Here is a 17,163-nt window from a genome sequence, read left to right as displayed (position 1 = left end):
CAGAATGTAGATTATGCAGAGAAGAATCGGCAAGAGACTCCGCAGTTAAGTACTCTTTTGAATGTGCTGGTCTTAGAATACCTACAATTGCTTCAATAAAATTACTTACCTACTTCAGCAAGGAAGGAACAGCAACAGCACTTTTAGTATCTACTAAAGATTATTTGGTATTTTTAGGTACGGAACACAAAAAATATTTGTTACATCCATCATTCCATCTTTTAAACAGGATTTTTAAACATCAATAAAGGTTTTATTCTTAAATATTCATTAGTTTCAGAGTAGGACGTGTCACCAATCTTGATCTCATAAAAATATGGATAATTACTTCTGTCTATCGCAGTCTACTGCAGGATATAGGCATCCAGAACTTCGCGCCAAAAATGGTGTGAACTCATGTGTGTTGCCCATAGTCACCACACTGGGGAGGCGGGTTGGTGACCGCAGGGCTGGCTTTGTCGTACCGAAGACGCTGTTGCTCGTCTTCGGCCTGTGTATTTCAAAACCAGCAGTTGGTTGGTTATCCCGCCATCGGTCGGCAGTGGAACTGTGTTATCCCTTAGTCGCCTCTTAAGAACCCACGGAAAGAGGGGGGGTGGATATATTCTTTATTGCGGTAATCACACAGCAAGATTATTAAGAGTTTCTAAGTTCGACTGTATTTTTCATGTATGTTATCTCAGAACGTTTTACTGGGTGGGCCGATTTCGATGATTCTTTTTTTAAATCAAGGTCATGGTTTTTTTCTTATGGTTGTTGAGGTGGTTAATCAAGATCTGATAACTCCTTTTTGAGTAATCTTTGACACCGCGTATTTACTTGACTGTTTTTTTGTCTACCTACGTTGTATTACTTGTCGATGAAGAGGAGGGTGGCTATATTCTTTACTGCTGCTGTAGCCAAACAGCTTACTTATATACAAAATATGGCAATATAAGCCAAATTCTCATATATCTCATAGCCTCTAATAGCTCGGTAAGTCTTTGAGAATTTGATCTGCATGCATTTGGTACGCTTATAAATACAATACAGAAACAGTGGAGAATTTATTATTTTTTTGTAAAATTAAAAAAAAATTATTAACAAGAACACAAACGAACTGTATAAGGATTTTTATCATTCTACCAGTAAAGTAATGAAACTGTCCTTACGAAAGTTTTGGCATTATTGAAGCTAGAAAAAACCAGAAGTTCCTTTTTTACATTGATAAGCTTGCTTTTTTGTTAAGAATAAGAGTCTATAGCCTTCTATGAATTATGTTTGGTTCCAGAATTTACAAGCTATGTTTATGCTATATTTAGCTTCAGTAGTGGTGTTTAATCTTCAAATCCGATCTGAACTTTATTGCTATTCCGAAATGAACTCGGTCAATTTTTTGAACCTTTATTTCTTGAGAATTTATATAAGCCATCGTCACGGATACAGAAGGTCACTTAGTTAAGAGATATTAAATACTCACTTAGCAAAATGGTCCCCACTGAATTGAAACAGTCCTATGTTAATCTTCCTGTACCACGGATAGGGAGATAATTACCCTTCTACGGATAACGATCATTATTACATGTGAAGGATAACAACCGCGATCAGCAACTTTACTTTTATTGTAATAGATCACAGCGGAAAATATTTTGTACAAAGTCTAGACTTACTGGAGAATGTACTCCAACTTATGAATCTCAACCAAAAAATACTATTGAGCTTCTGAGGATGCCTGTGTTTGGTAATTCTACGAACCAGTTAATTGTCTTTTATACATTCATTTGTAGGTCATCAAATTAACCTACACCTCTTGTCATGGGTGCCGTTGTTTAAGTATATTATACCTACAGTAAATCACTATCAAGAATGGACAAGTGGCGGTGGAAGCTTTCCTTTTAATAATTGTAATGTTCATGTTTTATATATCATTTTTAGTAACGTGCCGGGGTAGGCAGTGCCTTTCTGCCTATATGAAATGCACGCTACGGGGCTGGGCGACTGAACTGAAAGAAATGTGATACTAAAACCGTAAGAAAAATATATAACGGAAGTGACCTAATATCAGTCACACGACTGTATAATATGACGTTTGTAAAACTACAATATTACTAGTAATTTTTTTTTTAATTATTTAAGTAATTTTATACTGTCGACAAAAATAAATAAAGATTATTATTATTATGTACGATTTTTATTTTTGTGTATTACATTAGGAATTCTAAACATTTTTGAATATCATATCAAAAATTGAGACCGCTCCAGCGGGATTCGAACCCGCGTCTCCGACTGACCGTGTCGACAGTCGACACGGTCAGTCGGAGACGCGGGTTCGAATCCCGCTGGAGCGGTCTCAATTTTTGATATGATATTCAAAAATTATTATTATTATTATTGCTTATTATTATTATTATGCTGTGTGGCTACGGCACTAAAGAATTTAGCCACCCCCTCTCTTCCCGTGAGTGTCGTAGGAGGCGACTAAGGGATAACAAGGTTCCACAACCACCTTGGAACTTAAGAAGCCGACCGATGGCGGGATAACCATCCAACTGCTGGCTTTGAAATACACAGGCCGAAGACGGGCAGCAGCGTCTTCGGTGCGACAAAGTCAGTACTGCGGTCACCAACCCGCCTGCCCAGCGTGGTGACTATGGGCAAAACACATGAGTTCACGTTATTTTTGGCGTAAACTTGTGGAGGCCTATGTCCAGCAGTGGACTGTATAGGCTGTAATGATTGATTATTATTATTATTGTTTGATTTATTTTACTATATTTGTTATTTTCTAAAATACTAAATTTCCTAAATACTTTTGTGTACTTAATTAAAAACCAATCAACAAAATTTAAAAAAATCAAGAACTAGAAAATATATATAAAATTCAACATTTTTTCTTTCAAATTGTGTAGCTTCGTTCCTACCTGGTGACCCATGACACCACATAATTATTTTACAGAGCTCGATATTTCGACATTAGCAGTGTCCATACCGGACTACCTACTTTCTCCTACGTTTGCTGCGTAAGCACTGGTCACCACTACCGTCGTCACTTTCATCCCCTACCATTGTCCCTTGTTTTACGTACACTCGACACTCGGTCCTGTGTTCTACGGACGAAACTCACAGTATTGATTTGCGAATTGTTCATATCATTCATGCGAATTGTTTATATCTATACTAATATTATAAAGAGGTAAAGTTTCTAACTTTGTTTGTTTGTAGGGGTTAATCTTCGCAAATACTGTTCCGATCACGAACATTCTTTAACTAACAGAAAGCTACACTATTCAGGAGTGATGTAGGCTATATTTTATTGTTATTGAACAAAAAATTCAGTGAAAAATAATAGTATATGTGATTCAAGTCGGAGAAATATGAGCGAGATGAAAACTTCACCATATATGTATTTGCATCACAAAAATAATTAACGCCCAATGAAGTGGCTACGGGTTGGGCTTCCACGGATCCACGGATCTACCCGCAAACTTTAGTCTCGTGGACAAGACATTCGTAGCTAATGTCGCAAATATCGAGCTCCGCAAAATAAAAATAAAAAACATGGTAAATACCCCGTTTTTGAATAATTTTAGCAGTAAAGTGAGATGTTTATTTTCATAATCTATTGTACATAAGCAGGTAATGCAGGTAAGTTGTCTCTGAAAGGAATAGGTCATTAAAAAAAAAACCATTATATATTAAATTAATATTAGTTTATTAGAATTTGTTTTAAAGAAAAGGTTCACCTTTGTTATTTATATCAATATTGTTTGTTATATTATTAATGTAAGTGACATAAATAATGACGAAAACGAAAATACTTTAGAATACTATATTTTTACCTAAATTGTAAAATACTCTCGAAAGTTATTTATAAGTACACTCAAATGAAACTGAAAATATTTTTAACTATGATCTTATAGGGTAATATTTATGATTGAGTGACATGACATGATACGGTGATAAATTTAAATTAAAAATACCACTATTGCCTCGATGAAAGATGCAAATGTTTTTAATAATATTTAAAATTCTGCTGTAAATGATCGCTCGTAATGTAATAAATGCATTTTTTTTTCCTTATAAAAAACAATGTATATATTAAGCTGGTAATCAACTTTAGCAAGTAGAAAAACAAATATACCATATTATTTAGTCCTAAATTATTATTATATGTCATTTATTAGATCAGCTGTCATGTGTTGACAGTCCCAAGGTATTCGTTGTATTTCTTCTCTTGTGCTTGCTGGAGTTTTTGTAATTTCTTTATGAGTCCTTTACTTAATTCTTTGCCTTTATCGTCGTGTGTTGGCAAGCCCTGAACAAAAAAATATTAACTGTGAATTCCACTAAAACAATGCATAAACAAAAAAAAAAAAAAAAAATACATAAATAAAAACTTCTCAGTTACTATCGACTTTCGTATTTACACGAAAAATAATATTGGGTGTGTTAATTAATCTCGGGATTTCGAGATTAGAAAGCCAATTAAGCAGAGTACAAACTAAAATTTAACGACATAAATCCTAAGAATGCAACACTAATGATAGACATTATGGACCTGCACCGGATAAAAAAATGTGTGTGTGTGTCAGCTTCGACGCACGACTGGAGTTTACTCCTTCAGATCGACTCTCTAAATAGGCACAAAAAAGGCTTACTAGTCAAAAAAGGCTTACTAGTCTAGTAAATAAACGAATCAAATAACGCCATGTCGATATATGAGATAATCTAAATAGATGGCGTTACGAGAAACGTAACGAGGTCATTTGTTCAGTAGATTTTACTCCTCAAATTTTTTTCATACGCTTAAGCCTGTAATATCCCACTGCTGGGCATAGGCCTCTTTCCCCATGTAGGAAGAAGGATCAGAGCTTAATCCACCACGCTGCTCCAATGCGGGTTGGCGGATATATTCCCTACTATGAGTAAGGATCGCTATCAGGTGTACATGATAACAACCGGGACCGACGGCTAAACGTGCTCTCCGAGGCATGGTGGGGAGACCCACAAGGACTGCACATACACCTAGACCACGGCAAACACCTACCTGTATGGCCAATACAAATGTTTGTCATGTGCGGGGACCGAACCCACAACCGCCAGCTCAACAGGCACAATCCATGGCTATAACCGTTGCGCCAACGCGGCGCCAAATTTCTTTCATACCGGGGGCCTTATGAGAAAATCGATTCTTAAGGAGTAGACTCCAAAAATAATATAAAATTACATTTTCATCGAATTGAGAATACTTGTCCTTTTCTCTCTTGAACATTTCTGTCGGCGGTATCTTCTTCTGTTCTTCTTTAGCCCGCTGTGCTTCCAACAACTCCTGCTTCTTCCTCTGCTTTTCCGCTTCTTGTTTCTTCTTCTCTTCTTTTTCTCTCATCAACTCCTCTTTACTTACTAGTTTCACCACCGTTCTATCTAAAAACGATATATTAAACAATGAATAAGGATAATTCGATTAAAAACTATTAAAATAAAATTAGACATTCAAACATACACGTAGAAAAAACTTTATAGCGTTATATTTTGTATAGTATTGGAATTACATTGGGTGCAAATAAAAAAACATGAGTTTCTTAATAACAGTACATACCGGGTGGCGCAAAACTACCGTTAGGGTTTGAATGTTTAATAACTTTTTAAATTAATTTGTATTTTTTATTTTTATATTATAATTTTGTGAAGAAAACTTGGGAAATTTGAAATAGAACAAATACACAATAGAACAGCGATCAAAACTTGTTGAATTTTATTTGAAAATCAACGGTTAATTGATTTGATGCAGCGTGCTTATCGTCATTTTTTTAATGTGCGTACTGGACCTTCGGCACCAACAATAAACCGCCTGGTTGAAAGTTTTCGACAACATGGTACAGTAAGACACCTTCCGTGTACCGGAAAACCACGTACGGTCCACACGGAAGAAAATATACAAACGTGTTGTGGGTAGTGTGCAGTACAGTCCAAAAACATCAACAAGAAGACTTGGCACAACTGGGGCTATCGCGGAGGTCCGTTCAGCTTGTGCAAGAATTGAAGTCGTTAGAGTACCAACAACGGCATGATTATGCCATTTCATTCCGACAAAAAGCAGAAGAAAATTGCGATTTCATTAACAATTTGATAATGAGCGATGAAGCTCCTTTCCGTTTGAATGGTTTCATAAACAAGCCAAATTCCAGAATATGACCCATGGAGAATCCAAGAACAGTTCATCAGCAACAATTACACCACAACATACACAAGTGTACTGTTTGGTACGGTGTATCGTCTGAAAACCAGATCCGGGCGGGCACGCACAACGCACCGGGCTTGTCCTCGAGGCGCACGCCCAGCGCCGGCAGCACGCAGTCGCGTGCACACTGCAGTGCGCTAGCTCTGTGGAGCGGCACGCACCGGGCTCGTCCTCGAGGCGCACGCCCAGCGCCGGCAGCACGCAGTCGCGTGCACACTGCAGTGCGCTAGCTCTGTGGAGCGGCACGCACCGGGCTCGTCCTCGAGGCGCACGCCCAGCGCCGGCAGCACGCAGTCGCGTGCACACTGCAGTGCGCTAGCTCTGTGGAGCGGCACGCACCGGGCTCGTCCTCGAGGCGCACGCCCAGCGCCGGCAGCACGCAGTCGCGTGCACACTGCAGTGCGCTAGCTCTGTGGAGCGGCACGCACCGGGCTCGTCCTCGAGGCGCACGCCCAGCGCCGGCAGCACGCAGTCGCGTGCACACTGCAGTGCGCTAGCTCTGTGGAGCGGCACGCACCGGGCTCGTCCTCGAGGCGCACGCCCAGCGCCGGCAGCACGCAGTCGCGTGCACACTGCAGTGCGCTAGCTCTGTGGAGCGGCACGCACCGGGCTCGTCCTCGAGGCGCACGCCCAGCGCCGGCAGCACGCAGTCGCGTGCACACTGCAGTGCGCTAGCTCTGTGGAGCGGCACGCACCGGGCTCGTCCTCGAGGCGCACGCCCAGCGCCGGCAGCACGCAGTCGCGTGCACACTGCAGTGCGCTAGCTCTGTGGAGCGGCACGCACCGGGCTCGTCCTCGAGGCGCACGCCCAGCGCCGGCAGCACGCAGTCGCGTGCACACTGCAGTGCGCTAGCTCTGTGGAGCGGCACGCACCGGGCTCGTCCTCGAGGCGCACGCCCAGCGCCGGCAGCACGCAGTCGCGTGCACACTGCAGTGCGCTAGCTCTGTGGAGCGGCACGCACCGGGCTCGTCCTCGAGGCGCACGCCCAGCGCCGGCAGCACGCAGTCGCGTGCACACTGCAGTGCGCTAGCTCTGTGGAGCGGCACGCACCGGGCTCGTCCTCGAGGCGCACGCCCAGCGCCGGCAGCACGCAGTCGCGTGCACACTGCAGTGCGCTAGCTCTGTGGAGCGGCACGCACCGGGCTCGTCCTCGAGGCGCACGCCCAGCGCCGGCAGCACGCAGTCGCGTGCACACTGCAGTGCGCTAGCTCTGTGGAGCGGCACGCACCGGGCTCGTCCTCGAGGCGCACGCCCAGCGCCGGCAGCACGCAGTCGCGTGCACACTGCAGTGCGCTAGCTCTGTGGAGCGGCACGCACCGGGCTCGTCCTCGAGGCGCACGCCCAGCGCCGGCAGCACGCAGTCGCGTGCACACTGCAGTGCGCTAGCTCTGTGGAGCGGCACGCACCGGGCTCGTCCTCGAGGCGCACGCCCAGCGCCGGCAGCACGCAGTCGCGTGCACACTGCAGTGCGCTAGCTCTGTGGAGCGGCACGCACCGGGCTCGTCCTCGAGGCGCACGCCCAGCGCCGGCAGCACGCAGTCGCGTGCACACTGCAGTGCGCTAGCTCTGTGGAGCGGCACGCACCGGGCTCGTCCTCGAGGCGCACGCCCAGCGCCGGCAGCACGCAGTCGCGTGCACACTGCAGTGCGCTAGCTCTGTGGAGCGGCACGCACCGGGCTCGTCCTCGAGGCGCACGCCCAGCGCCGGCAGCACGCAGTCGCGTGCACACTGCAGTGCGCTAGCTCTGTGGAGCGGCACGCACCGGGCTCGTCCTCGAGGCGCACGCCCAGCGCCGGCAGCACGCAGTCGCGTGCACACTGCAGTGCGCTAGCTCTGTGGAGCGGCACGCACCGGGCTCGTCCTCGAGGCGCACGCCCAGCGCCGGCAGCACGCAGTCGCGTGCACACTGCAGTGCGCTAGCTCTGTGGAGCGGCACGCACCGGGCTCGTCCTCGAGGCGCACGCCCAGCGCCGGCAGCACGCAGTCGCGTGCACACTGCAGTGCGCTAGCTCTGTGGAGCGGCACGCACCGGGCTCGTCCTCGAGGCGCACGCCCAGCGCCGGCAGCACGCAGTCGCGTGCACACTGCAGTGCGCTAGCTCTGTGGAGCGGCACGCACCGGGCTTGTCCTCAAGGCGCACGCCCAGCGCCGGCAGCACGCAGTCGCGCAGCTCGTCGCACAGCGCCAGCACGTCGCGCGCGCCCGCCGCCCGCGCCGCGTCGCGCACCGCCGCGCGGAACGAGCCCAGCGCCTCCAGGTACGGCATCACGGCCTGCTCCACCTGCGGACCGGCACGGCCTTACTTTATACACGCTACCTTAGGCTTGGCAAGGAAAAACTTAAACGCCTCGCCTCACACCCGACAGGACTACTGGGCTTTTCTCTTGCGACGGAAGTCAGGAAACGCAAACGTGTATCGTTTTCAAGAACGAACACCCAGACAGTACAGTAAACCACAATATTGCGTATACAAATGTATGCCTTGTGCAGGAATCGCGCTAACGCGTCGTTATTGATTTTAAGATGTGATACTAACACTCACAATAACCACTACTCACTATTTTTTACCTAATAAAAATAATATCTATACAAGTAAATAAAATTGGAGTGTCTGTTTGTTATATTAAATTAACCGCTTTTTGCTAAATTCATATTGATATTTAAACGGTGCATATACCAAAATAACATTTTTTAAAATTTTTATCTCTGTTTGTTCCGGCTAATCTTTGAAACAGCTGGACCGATTTCGACAGGACTTTCACTGTCAGATAGCTAATGTAATAAGGAGTAACTTAGGCTACTTTTATTTAAGAATTTTTTTTTTTCTTGTAACGCCACGAACTAAACAATATTTTTTTTTAATTCCACGCGGACGAAGTTGCGGGTACAGCTAGTTTTATATATAAACATTTTTTAATATCATATCAAAAATCGATCGTTCCAGCGGGGTCGAACCTGCATCTCCGACTGACCGTGTCGGTGCTCTAGCCAATTAAGCTATGGAACCATGTATCTGCTAGATTGAAATTTTTGATATGATAATTTTATACTCGGTCTAATCGACATTGGCGCCGTCTATAGTGAGTTCTTTACAGAAACCCGTAACTAGTACACCCGTAGTTTTATATATAATCTATATCTACATTGGTTTAAAAGTAAAAAACAAAAAACCTATCAAGCTGGTACAAATATATATATATATATATATATATATATATATATATATATATATATATATATTGAAGTAGTAATAAATATCTAATACTCACGCAAACGTCGCCAGAGCCGGACACGGGAAAGCCGATGCCTCCGCGCGGGCCCTCTACCGCGCCGAACACGTGTAGGATGTCGGTGACGTAGCGCGCGGCGGCCGCTAACAGCGGCGCGGGTCTCGGCGCTCCTCGTAGGAACACGTGAGCCGCTCCTACAAGCTCGCGTAGTGCGTCCAGAGCCGCGCGCGTGTCGATGTTATCTGTCGAATTATTACATTGATTTATTTTTTTATTATATGTGACACTCACACGGTCCTCTGTTCCTAAGATCAGTGTTATAGTTTATTGCTTGTGTTGTTGGGAACCAGAGGCGGCTCGTCCTAAAGAGCGCTGGTTTCAGTGCACTCCCACGAAAATTACAGAGGTAATCTTAAATCTATATTTATAATCTGTATATTACATACTATCCTTAGATTACATTCTTTCTATTCTACTATGCCTATACATCATCATTACCCTTAATCCGTCTATGGTAGACGATTTAGACAGTGTCAGAAAGACACTGTGTTGCCTAGGACACTCTTCAGGAAAACGCAGAGTTACCTAAGCTCTGCGCCACCCTCACGACCTCACTGGCTAGGCCCACAGGAACGACGAGTCGATACGTGTGGAGCCAGTTCGGCTGCAGGAGTCTTTCGCATATTAAAGCTATGCCATGAATGCTTGACGGAGACCCCATTCCGGGTTTCAAATGAAGTTTTCCTTTTCCAGGACCCTGATGAATTTGAGCCAAGTTTATCCCTCGGTCGCCTCTTACGACCCCCACGGGAAGAAAGGGGGTGGTGCTATTCTACTCGGCCGACACCACACGGCATATGCCTACAGTAATAGTCTATTATATTACGTACATTTGGCTTTAAGTTGTAACGAGTGGAGCGCCAGTGATTGCGTTCCTATGAAACGAAGTTTAGTACAATTCCTAGCATTTTACTCAATGTGCGAAAGAGACAGCCCGACGCGTAAAATAATAGATTTCATATGAGAAATTAGCCTAATCCGGAGCAACGCTCACGCGCGACGTTGCTATACCATATACCGCAGGTTCGGCCGTGCGGCACGCGGGGCGAGCCACGCGCCGCGGGGATAATTATGCACTGTTGCCGTTCTTATGTACACAAACGCGTCGGTTTCGTCAATTATTTTGCAGTTAATTTTCTTAAATAAGTATTAAAAGGTTTGTGTTGGAAAAAATGAAAAAATACATATTAGAAAGTTTGAAACACAGACCATAGAAATATACTTATATTACTCCGTGGTGTGAAGACTCAAAATATGTCTCGAAATGAAATTGTACGTTAACTACTTACTAAAAAATGTATTACGAAAACTAAATCTTTTACGCGTATTTTTAAATTTGAACAAATGCCCCTCAAACCCCCTATCAAATCCCCTTGGTTGTTTGGGTGTGAAGAAAGCAATAAATGATTTTGTTTTCCGTGTTTGGTATTTGGAGCTGGCGCCTGCAGTGGTAAGGTTGTAAATCTGCACGGACGGAATAGATTTTCTATATAAATAAATGAATGTTAAGCTCTAGTTTTTCGTTTATTTTTTTGTGAACCCCCATCAAAAAATGTCAACAGTTATATACTTTTACTCCATTTTTTTTTCTTTTGTTTCATATATGTATATCACTGGCCGTGGTAACCTTGACAGCGTTACCAGAGTAACAAAGAAAAATATGTTGTTTACCCATTATATATACAGCTAATCGATCTATGCGATTCTATCTATATTAAATTTTTAAAAAACACTAAAAAAAGCGCGAAGAGCCAAATTGTAGGACTAAGGACCGAGCCGTTATCCTATAAGTGTGTTAGGATGTTAAAACATGCGATAAACATTAACATTCGGGTTGGTTGCATCAGCCGTTTGCCAGAACTAACCTAAAAAAATTCTCTGCCATATCCCGTATATCGAAGATATATAATAGTATATGTGAGAAAGTGGATGTTTTAATGATAAATTTTGCCTTCAAAAAAGTTGTTTTGGTATTGCTTAGGGATTAATTACTTATAAATGATTTTTGTGTTTGCTGTTTATGTTTGTTTTTAACTTACTACATTTATTTTTAATTATACTCATCTGTGTTTCAATTTATAGATATAATATTTTAATAATACTAGTGTTACATCTCTTTTTGTGCATGTTGTGACAACTTAAAATGTTGCGCATTTAAGCTTAATTTTAGTACCTATAGTTTTTATGTGAAAAATGTAATGTAGCAACTACTGTTTGTCCAAATGAAATAAATAAATAACGTTATGATAGTATTTAAATTTGTAATTTTTTATCTCAGACACTCAACTCATCAAAAGTTGTGCTAAATTAAGCAATATCATACCACACAATGCAATATGGACTTGTTCTTTTGCATGACTGAGTTTTGCAGCCAGCTGTTGTTCTTCCAATCCCCAAGGGCCTCCACAACCTTCGTCGTACCCACTTCGTAAAGCATCTTTTACTGTTAAGAAAAACTCCTAAAAAATGTTACAAAATCTATATATTTAAAAATCTCGTCTCACGATGTTTTTGATGACCGCGATATTTCTAATAAAATAAAATTTAAAATTTATTTTATTTTATTAAAATTATATAATACAAAGTTCGCCAGGTAAGCTAGTATTTTCTAAAACATGTCAGATTATGTTAAAACTATTTTTTTAACTTACAGAATTATGATCAAACTCAATATAAAGAACTTACATTAAATAATTTTTCAGTCTGTATAGCCATCTCCATAGTATTTTCTGAATAGTCTAAAGTCTCCTTCCAACCATGTAGGAGAAAAGCAAAGCGTAGTTGCCTTGCTGTGTGACGTTTTAAAGCGTCCGAAATAGTTACAAAGTTCTTTAATGATTTCGACATCTTGCAGCCAGCAATCGTAAGATGGCCAGTATGAAGAAAATATTTAACCCAATTAGGTTTGTCAAAATGGGCCTGTAATCCAAAAAAATAAGTCTACCTCATCTAGTCATGGTTACGGAAACGCTAGTCAATATAAGGTATAAATGTAAATACATAGCACCTAATACAGTGCAACCTCGATATAACAAATCTGAGGGGAACAAGAAAATATTCGTTATATCAAGTGATTCGTTGAACTGAGGTTTGTTATGTTGAGGTTAGTTTGGTCTAAACTCGTTATAAAGAGGTAAAAAAATAGTTTTATTTACTTACCTCAACATTGCATACTCATCTTGTTATAGTGAACAGCTTCTACTAATAAATGATAACACATTTTTATCAAATTATTGCATGTTTTTTCTATTTAAAAACAATTAGGTAGGTATCAATTTTTTTTTCTTGTATTAATAATCAAAATTAAATGCACTAAAATCCGTAAAAGACAAAAAACCGAAAATAATCATGTTTCGCTTTTCTGTGACCAATAAGGAACACTTTTTACGTCTCTGAGCCATTTTAACTTAAATCTTTAACAATAGTGACGAGCAGAAGTTTTTACATTACTTTCCATCAAGCGACAATGATTGTTTTACGGACAAAAGCCTGTCGAAACACGTCGCGAAATTAATCACATACTATGAGATTAAGAGTTATACATTGGTCGGAACTTTATATAAAAAGTTTTGGGTTGACAAAATTCGTTAATTAGAGGTATTTATACTTTTTCTCGATAGTTGAGAATTCGTTATAAAGAGGTTATTCACAAAAAATGTTCGCAATGTAAAGGTATATTTTATATTGACTCTTATGAACAATTCAAAGGGATTACGAAAAATTTGTTAAATCGAGGAAATCGTTATTGAGGTATGTTATATTAAGGTTGCACTGTATTATGATTGTATAACTATCTGTTCAAGTTTTAAAATCCAACCAAATCTAAATAGTTATATCAAAATTGTATCAAATATAATAAGTGGGTGCATAAAAAATACATACCTCGCTTTGAGCTAATTCATTGTCATGATGAGGAAATTTAAGATCTACACCACCAGTGTGTATGTCCAGGTCTGAACCAAAGACATCGGAAGCCATTGCTGAACATTCTATATGCCAACCAGGGCGACCAGCACCCCAAGGAGACTCCCAGGATGGCTCGCCTGCTTTACTACGTTTCCATAGGGCAAAGTCATTTGGAGATTTTTTTTCAGATGTATCACTGCTGAGGTCACCTAAAAATAACAATTCTATTAATAACTTGCTGACATGATATATATTATCATACATTTATTTATATAACTTATTATAGTATTTATAACATATATTTAGGCAAATCTCACTAAATGTCACCTAGGGAGAGGTCTAAACTGATGGAAGAATAGCTCACATAATTAATGGATGTCCCTTAACACACTACTTTAGCTAATAATATTTTTAATATGTTGAATTAACTATTAAAGAATATACCAAAAAAAAAATGATGATACTACCTTCTCCTTCCTGCAATGACTTTGTATCTCCGTAAGCTTCTGGTACTAAGCGAGCATAGTGGTGTTTATCCCTACTGTCAAACTCACTAACATTGAAATAAACAGAACCATTTGATTCATAAGCCAGTCCGTTGTCAATAATCTTTTGAATAAATGAAATAATTTGGGGAATGTATTCACTAACTCTTGTTAAAACATCTGGAGGTAAAATCTAAAACAATTATGAAATATTTATAATGCATTACTACACAATTTAAGATATTAATTCACATTATCTCTATCACAATTATAAAAAGCTGAGAATTTCTTAAAAAATTTGGCATGTGTAATATACTCAAAGTAAAAAAATAATAATAGAAATATATAATAAGTATATAATATAATAGAAACTTTTGTTTAGCTTTTGTGGCATCATAGATATAACACAGCTACAACATTAGCCCATTATCATTTCATTAACATTGAGCATATTTTCTCATTCTATATCTTTTTCCATTTTTACTACATATAAAATATTAGACTTACATTAAGTGCTTTCATATCTTTATGAAATTCATTTTCCCAGTATCTAGGCAGTTCAGAGAATATTGCATTATCTGAAACAGTTGAACCATATTTACTGTCCAACCATTCAGATATTGGATCTTTTGCTAATTTTAACATTTCACACTTTGATGAATCGATTTTAACACTATTATTCTCCTCTACAGCGGCTTTAAGTACTTTCACAGCAGAGGCAACACTGTGAAACGTAAATAACAACATAAATTTTAAAGGTGTTAGACTAAATTGATATAAATAAAATATTTGTAGTACTTTAGTTTTTACTTACCTATCTAACATTTTTTGCATTGTATTTTTTTTGTCTGGATCTGTTGTTTGCTTTACCACATCCTCGTAGAAATTTACAACAGTAGTTGCATCATCTATAATGTCACTTAATGTTCGATTTTCCCTGACATATTTTTCATATAAATAATTTTGTCTTGCTCTTTTTATTATTTTATCATCAATATCTGTTATATTCATGACATATAAAATATCATATCCGAAATAATTTGACAATACCCGTCTTAATATATCAAAAGAAATGTATGACCTGCAAGAAAAACACAAATATGAGACCTTATTCAATTACTACTATTTGTTCATACTCTATGTAAAGAATTATATTTATTAATATAAGGTGTTGGACTGCTAACTGCATTCTTTCAAATGGGGGTTCTATAGGTGTGTTCTATTAGATCATGTTCCACATTGAAAAAAAAAAAATACTAGCCTATTCTTAAATTTGGCTTTATTTTAAATACATGAGCTACTTGATCTTGATCAACTCATCCCGCATACCTTTCGTGAGCGCATAAGCACGGCTATAATTTACAATAAAAAACATTCTATGAGAAAAAGAATTTGTTTCCATATGTGGCAGATAGTATTAATATTTCACTCTATCAACATTTTTAGTGCTAAAAAAATCGAATTGAACAGTTATGACGAATGACAATTATAAAAATGGGTTAGGATTTTTATTTTTACATGGAACATGATCTACAACACTTGCAGCCTATTTGAAGAAACGTAATTAGGAATCAAACATTCTATAATTATATTTATTTAAATTTTCAATTGTTGACATGTATATACATATATAATGTTTTTGATTTATCCACTCAAGTTCAAATATAATTTATAGTGGATTACACTTGAAGTTAATAAAGTGTTTTCAATGTGTTTAGTGTTTCATATGTAGATGCGTTGAAGAAATAAAGGTTCACTGCTCGTTCCCCGTAGGTGATAGCGTGATAATTTGTAGCCTATATGTTGACCCGACTTCTTAATAATATTTGTGCTAAATTTGAAGTAAATCCATGCAGTACTTTTTGAGTTTATCCCGGACATACATACAGACAATCAGGCAAAAATTCTAAAAACTATATTTTTTGGCTTCAGTATCGATTGTAGATCACACCCCAAGTATTCTTTTAAAAAAAATATTCAATGTACAGTTTTGACTTTCCTACCATTTTATTATATGTATAGATTATGTATGAAAATAAATAGTAATAATTGCATTGTAAACACAAGAAGGAATAGCAAAATTGTAATTCCGAGTTTCCGACTGCACAAAGTAAACATCTCCTTTCTGGGTTATGGTATTCGCATGTATAATAAAATTCCACCAACAATTTTGGAATTGTCTAAATATAAATTTAGTTTTTATTAAAAAAAAGTTAATAGATAAAGCTTATTATTCGGTGGAGCATTACATAGTTGATAAAGATGTGTGGACTTAGTTGTGGTGTTTTATACAACATGTTACTAATTTTGTACCAAAATACAGTTCATATATTAGTTTTCAAATGACTAACTGCGGAGTTTCTTGCCGATTCTTCTCTGTAGAATCTAAATTCCGAATCGGTGGTAGTTTTACTTTTACAAAAAAAAAAATAATTTGTAAAATGACGGTTCGAAAGTGCTCTTGGGGACTATTTGAATAAAGTTATTTTTTATTTTGTTTTTGATTTCTGTAAGTTTCATCTTACCGCGCATGGCCCATGTGGGATGCATCGTAAACTGTTGGACCACAGCTATACCAGTTGACACGATTGCCGCTTGAACACAAAAATACTTCTTTCTGCCTTGTCAGACTATTCAAAAGTTTCAATTTTGATCTTTTTTCGTCACTAGTAGGCGGTGACCAACTCGGCTGAATTCTTTTAGACATCTTTAACTATAAATCAAATGAACTGAAAATACGAAAAAAACAATTAGTAAAATGTGAATACAGCATAAAAGTTATATATTATAATGTTTTCATTTATGAAATGATAATTAATTTGTTATAGATGTGCCACGTACTACTTAACTAAAGAAACCATCAGCATTTCTCATAAACCCATATGCATTTTAATGAATAATCACGAAGTGATGACTGATTTGACTGATGATCAATTTTTGAACTATGACACTTTCAGTTGTCATTGTCATAAGAACCTTTTTTATTAAAGCTTCGAGCTCAAGTCTTTTACAATTAATAGTATTGTAATTTGCTATTGCAATCTAAATATTATAAATATACAGATAGGTTATTTTGTATTATTAAATTTAAAATACAACGTGAACAAGGATTGTAAACAATTCTACGAAAGCAATATTTGATAAGTATCGAGTAGTTACAAAATCGATTATACACTATCCATTTCTATAGTGCGTTCAACGAGCCGAGATACCAAATGTAAACAAACCAAATGCGAGGTCATTCAACTATGCAGGGTATTG

The 17,163-nt window shown here is 39.4% G+C and overlaps 1 protein-coding gene across 1 annotated transcript; it reads right to left on the bottom strand.

Annotated features, from left to right (window-relative positions):
• Positions 1–3,673: 3,673 nt before the first annotated feature.
• On the bottom strand, positions 3,674–16,841 carry LOC123669904 (cysteine--tRNA ligase, cytoplasmic). The gene is made up of 12 exons (XM_045603421.1): positions 16,744–16,841; positions 16,428–16,631; positions 14,717–14,983; positions 14,410–14,626; positions 13,885–14,095; positions 13,394–13,626; positions 12,197–12,430; positions 11,835–11,970; positions 9,491–9,693; positions 8,340–8,502; positions 5,207–5,403; positions 3,674–4,294 (listed from the first exon to the last, which is right to left on the bottom strand). The coding sequence occupies exons 2-12, from the start codon at positions 16,607–16,609 to the stop codon at positions 4,172–4,174; spliced, it is 2,166 nt and encodes a 721-aa protein (XP_045459377.1). The 5' UTR covers positions 16,610–16,631; positions 16,744–16,841; the 3' UTR covers positions 3,674–4,171.
• Positions 16,842–17,163: the final 322 nt, after the last annotated feature.

Source organism: Melitaea cinxia, chromosome 4 (genome assembly GCF_905220565.1).
Source record: "Melitaea cinxia chromosome 4, ilMelCinx1.1, whole genome shotgun sequence".
NCBI lineage: Eukaryota > Metazoa > Arthropoda > Insecta > Lepidoptera > Nymphalidae > Melitaea > Melitaea cinxia.
This window is presented reverse-complemented; position numbering and strand designations above follow the sequence as displayed.